Source organism: Oncorhynchus nerka, linkage group LG9a (genome assembly GCF_034236695.1).
Source record: "Oncorhynchus nerka isolate Pitt River linkage group LG9a, Oner_Uvic_2.0, whole genome shotgun sequence".
Lineage (NCBI taxonomy): Eukaryota > Metazoa > Chordata > Actinopteri > Salmoniformes > Salmonidae > Oncorhynchus > Oncorhynchus nerka.
This window is the reverse complement of record NC_088404.1, coordinates 10,763,825-10,769,697: the sequence shown is the minus strand read 5'-3', so window position 1 is coordinate 10,769,697 and position 5,873 is coordinate 10,763,825. Positions and strand designations below refer to the sequence as shown.

At 46.5% G+C, this 5,873-nt stretch overlaps 1 protein-coding gene across 2 annotated transcripts; it reads right to left on the bottom strand.

Annotated features, from left to right (window-relative positions):
• Positions 1-1,985: 1,985 nt before the first annotated feature.
• LOC115117753 (uncharacterized) lies at positions 1,986-5,265 on the bottom strand. 2 transcript variants are annotated; one of them, XM_065022299.1, is made up of 3 exons: positions 5,141-5,265; positions 4,565-5,006; positions 1,986-3,965 (listed from the first exon to the last, which is right to left on the bottom strand). In XM_065022299.1, the coding sequence occupies exons 2-3, from the start codon at positions 5,003-5,005 to the stop codon at positions 2,832-2,834; spliced, it is 1,575 nt and encodes a 524-aa protein (XP_064878371.1). In that variant the 5' UTR covers position 5,006; positions 5,141-5,265; the 3' UTR covers positions 1,986-2,831. The 2 variants fall into 2 exon arrangements, with proteins under 2 accessions (XP_064878371.1, XP_064878370.1); XM_065022298.1 differs by having other exon boundaries at positions 4,565-5,265.
• Positions 5,266-5,873: the final 608 nt, after the last annotated feature.

Sequence of the window (5,873 nt, the reverse complement as noted above, 5' to 3'; positions counted from 1 at the left end):
CACACTGTGGCTAACACACTGGGGCTAACACACTATGGCTGTGGCTAACTCACTGTGGCTAACACACTGGGGCTAACACACTGTGGCTAACACACTGGGGCTAACACACTGTGGCTAACACACTGGGGCTAACACACTGTGGCTAACACACTGTGGCTAACTCACTGTGGCTAACTCACTGTGGCTAACACACTGGGGCTAACACACTGTGGCTAACACACTGGGGCTAACACACTGTGGCTAACACACTGGGGCTAACACACTGTGGCTAACACACTGGGGCTAACACACTGGGGCTAACACACTGTGGCTAACACACTGGGGCTAACACACTGTGGCTAACACACTGTGGCTAACACACTGGGGCTAACTCACTGTGGCTAACACACTGTGGCTAACTCACTGTGGCTAACTCACTGTGGCTAACACACTGTGGCTAACACACTGGGGCTAACACACTGTGGCTAACACACTGGGGCTAACACACTGTGGCTAACACACTGGGGCTAACACACTGTTAACACACTGTGGCTAACTCACTGTGGCTAACTCACTGTGGCTAACACACTGTGGCTAACACACTGGGGCTAACACACTGTGGCTAACACACTGGGGCTAACACACTGTGGCTAACACACTGTGGCTAACACACTGGGGCTAACACACTGTGGCTAACACACTGGGGCTAACACACTGGGGCTAACACACTGTGGCTAACACACTGGGGCTAACACACTGTGGCTAACACACTGTGGCTAACACACTGGGGCTAACTCACTGTGGCTAACACACTGTGGCTAACTCACTGTGGCTAACTCACTGTGGCTAACACACTTTAACACACTGGGGCTAACACACTGTGGCTAACACACTGGGGCCACACTGGGGCTAACACACTGTGGCTAACACACTGGGGCTAACACACTGTGGCTAACACACTGTGGCTAACACACTGGGGCTAACACACTGTATAAACACTGAGGCTAACTCACTGTGGCTAACTCACTGTGGCTAACACACTGTGGCTAACACACTGGGGCTAACACACTGTGGCTAACACACTGGGGCTAACACACTGTGGCTAACACACTGGGGCTTGGCCACACTGGGGCTAACACACTGTTAACACACTGGGGCTAACACACTGTGGCTAACACACTGGGGCTAACACACTGTGGCTAACACACTGTGGCTAACACACTGGGGCTAACTCACTGTGGCTAACACACTGTGGCTAACTCACTGTGGCTAACTCACTGTGGCTAACACACTGGGGCTAACACACTGTGGCTAACTCACTGTGGCTAACACACTGTGGCTAACTCACTGTGGCTAACTCACTGTGGCTAACTCACTGTGGCTAACACACTGGGGCTAACACACTGTGGCTAACACCTACCCCAATGATGCATCCAGTGTTTAACACCTAATGTGGCCAACGTTCAAAAAGGTGTTTTTTCATCCCCCTTAACTCCCACCTTCTTCATGAGTGTGCGTGGGCATATGCAAGTTGTGTCTCTACAATGTCACAGAGAGCTGAGGTTTAAGCTACTACTCTTGTCAGTAGCTTTCATTGATTGCAAAGGAAGCCTTTCCTTAATGGCTGATGGCTGATGATAATGTAATACAAATGTATTACAAATCAGAACTCAACAGAGTGTGTTTTTTTGTTGCTGTTTACACATTGGGGAAAACCATCAGATACTGTATGTACTGTATCAAATATGACAAAGCATTGTCAAAAGATCAGAGTTGGTCTTCCTTTGTAAACTCAGCCATAGGGGCAGTTTCGTGGACACAGATTAACCTTAATCCTGGACTAAAAAGCATTTTCAATGGAGACTCACCATTAATCTAGCCCAGGGCTAGGCTTCATCTGCGTGAGATAACGCTCCTTAATCTCCACACTCATAAATCCAAAGTTTTAAATTGGTTACTTATTGATTGTGTAGACAAGAAAAAAAGAAACATACCATTTTTACAAATGTTATTCATACAGTAATTTAATGCCCATTGCTCAATTTCTGGGCCTGGGTCTCAACTGCTTCTTCAACAGCAGGTAGCCTAGTGGTTAGAGTGGAGGGGTGGCAGGTAGCCTAGTGGTTAGAGTGGAGGGGTGGCAGGTAGCCTAGTGGTTAGAGTGGATGGGTGGCAGGTAGCCTAGTGGTTAGAGTGGAGGGGTGGCAGGTAGCCTAGTGGTTAGAGTGGAGGGACGGCAGGTAGTCTAGTGGTTAGAGTGGAGGGGTGGCAGGTAGCCTAGTGGTTAGAGTGGAGGGGTGGCAGGTAGCCTAGTGGTTAGAGTGGAGGGGTGGCAGGTAGCCTAGTGGTTAGAGTGGAGGGGTGGCAGGTAGCCTAGTGGTTAGAGTGGAGGGGTGGCAGGTAGCCTAGTGGTTAGAGTGGAGGGGTGGCAGGTAGCCTAGTGGTTAGAGTGGAGGGGCGGCACGTAGCCTAGTGGTTAGAGTGGAGGGGCGGCACGTAGCCTAGTGGTTCGAGTGGAGGGGTGGCAGGTAGCCTAGTGGTTAGAGTGGAGGGGTGGCAGGTAGCCTAGTGGTTAGAGTGGAGGGGTGGCAGGTAGCCTAGTGGTTAGAGTGGAGGGGCGGCAGGTAGCCTAGTGGTTAGAGTGTTGAACTAGTAACTGAAAGGTTGCAAGATCAAATCCCCGAGCTGACAAGGTAAAGACCTGTCGTTCTGCCCCTGAACCAGGCAGTTAACCCACTTTTCCTAGGCCATCATTGAAAATAAGAATTTGTTCTTCACTGACTTTCTAAGTTAAATAAAGGTAAAATAAAAATGTATTATACGGTAGACGCTAAGAGGGATCCTTGGTACAACTAAAGCCTAACCTGAATCCTTTTTAACTTGTCAGACTCCTGAAGCAAAGAATCTGCTTCTCCTAATGCTTCTGATGCTCCTCCTCCTGTTTCTCCTAATGCTTCTGATGCTCCTCCTCCTGTTTCTCCTAATGCTTCTGATGCTCCTCCTCCTGTTTCTCCTAATGCTTCTGATGCTCCTCCTCCTGTTTCTCCTAATGCTTCTGATGCTCCTCCTCCTGTTTCTCCTAATGCTTCTGATGCTCCTCCTCCTGTTTCTCCTAATGCTTCTGATGCTCCTCCTCCTGTTTCTCCTAATGCTTCTGATGCTCCTCCTCCTGTTTCTCCTAATGCTTCTGATGCTCCTCCTCCTGTTTCTCCAAATGCTTCTGATGCTCCTCCTCCTGTTTCTCCTAATGCTTCTGATGCTCCTCCTCCTGTTTCTCCTAATGCTTCTGATGCTCCTCCTCCTGTTTCTCCAAATGCTTCTGATGCTCCTCCTCCTGTTTCTCCAAATGCTTCTGATGCTCCTCCTCCTGTTTCTCCGAATGCTTCTGATGTTCCTCCTCCTGCTCCTGTTGCGTCTGATGCCTGTCCTGCTTCTGCTGCTTGTCCTGCTTCTGCTGTTTCTCCTCCTGCTGCTGCTCCTCCTCGTCCGCCTCCTCCAACTTCTGATGCCTGTCCTGCTTCTGCTGCTCCTCCTCCTGCTCCTCCTCCTGCGGCTGCTCCTCCTGCTGCTCCTCCTGCTGCTACTCCTCCTGCTGCTCCTCCTGCGGCTGCTCCTCCTGCTGCTGCTCCTCCTGCTGCTACTCCTCCTGCTGCTGCTCCTGCTGCTGCTCCTCCTGCGGCTGCTCCTCCTGCTGCTGCTCCTGCTGCTGCTCCTCCTGCGGCTGCTCCTCCTGCTGCTGCTCCTGGTGCTGCTCCTCCTGCTGCTCCTCCTCCTGCTTCTCCTCCTACTGCTGCTCCTCCTCCTCCTGCTGCTGCTGCTTGTTCTGCTCCTCCAGCTGCTCCTCCTCCTGCTGCTCCTCCTACTGCTGCCCCTCCTCCTTCTGCTGCTGCTGCTTGTTCTGCTCCTCTGCAGGAGTCGATGAAGCCTTTGCATAGGAATCCTAAGACTATCACTCCTACGGCCGAGATAATAGCCATAGCAATGATCTAAAACAAGAGGAATCATGAAAATAGAAAACAGAATCAGTTTATGCAATACAACAACAACAGCTTTTTCATAACTGTTCTTTGTAAGAGGCTTGTTTCAATGCTCTGCACAATCTCATGAAAGAACAATTCCACCTCCCAGATGTCAAAGGGGCAAACTGGGATTGGAACATCCATTTTGGGATTTAAATGAATCATTTAAAGAAATGTATTATTGAAGAATATAACTTAGAAATGCCTCATGAGTTTAATTCAACTGTCCTACCCCATCAGAACCAAAACCATACACTTTTTTTTACTACATTGTTTGTAAATAATGTCATTTTAAGCAAACACTGTATACCTTCAAAACAAGGCTAAAACTGTACACATGTATCTTATATCTTTGTATATCTCAGTCTTTGTATCTATATCACTGTCTATGAATTTGAGAGTGGTTCCACTTCCTGTTTACCAAACCAGGTGGGGGGACTGGGGGGGCCGCTTTGTGTTTTTTTGAATCCCGGATTGAAATAAACTCAAAAGGCATTTACAAGTTGTTTTCTTCAAAAATCAATTGCTAAATATCATTAATGTAAAAGATTGGTCTGTTTTCTCACCTGAGATTTGAGTTTCTGATAATGGAAATTCTGATTGTTATCAGTCTCTTCTTGCGTACACATTTTCTTAGGAGACTGTTCATTAAGAATGACAGCTGTTTCATTCCAGTTTGTCATTACACAAGCAAAGTACCTGCCATCGAAGAACAGTATGATCGACCACATCAAGGGAGGGATGAGACATGAACTAAAACACTTCATCGTTCCTTGGTTACAACTAGGTCCTTGTACTTTTAGCATCACTATGAATGTTATGATTGCGGGAGCGATGAATATTGCTAACACGAACCAAGCTTTCGTTGCAGGATCGCAGGGACAGATAAACTCCATCTCCAGAATCTTCTCCAAGCCCAGAAGGCAGACGCTACAAGCCACATTAGACACAAGATTATCCGGGACCGTTCCCTTCGATTCTTTGATCCATTGTTGTATCGCCTGCATTCTAAATGCAAAATAAAAATAGAAATGTTTGGTTCAAAAATCTGATGTGTTCACAGAATAATGTTGTGTTTAAAGGTTTGCTCTGTGAGCAGAGTCTTATCAGACTACATCAAAAGAAAAATGCCCCGGACTCACCTGTCTGCTTTCACAATGAAGCAAAATTACTGAACAACTACAGTTTCCCCTTTAGCTATAAGCCAGAAGAAGACAACCCATGAAACGTTTCTTATGTGATTCAGCGCAGAACTAAAGGAAATAGCTTGTGGTTAGTATCTATGAGAGACAAGAAGCTGCATAATTGGAGAGATGCACAGACGAGCTGTTGCGAGTTGTATCAAACAATATAAGACTGGTCTATAGTGCTGACTACCAACAGCCTACATTTGCATTAAGACCTGTGTTACAATAGTTATTTCTTGTATGCTTTTTATGATGTATTTGAATGAAATAGGAAATAGAAGTAGAATAACCTTTTGGACATTTAAACCGAATTGGGTTGGATTTGCTTGAAATGCTTCTTGGTTACTTTCTGATCCGCAGAGATCAGCAGCAGGTACACATGTAATTAAAGCCTTAGAAATCCAAGTGAAATGTGTAGGTGAGGGAAGATTTAAACTGTTAATATGCTTGAAGGGTTTATATATTTTTTACATTGTTTTTATTCATTTTTTTTGATGAACAGAACAGAGGTGAGAAGGTGAGATGTGGCTAAACAGCTTCCTGTTGATGCCAGCGTTTGACTTTAAAGCTTGCTTCGGGTAGGCTCACCACAAAAGCATCTGCATAAGAGAAACATTTACAGTTTGACACAGTTATATCATCATTGTACAACCTTGACAAACATACACACTACTTCTTTTTTTGCACA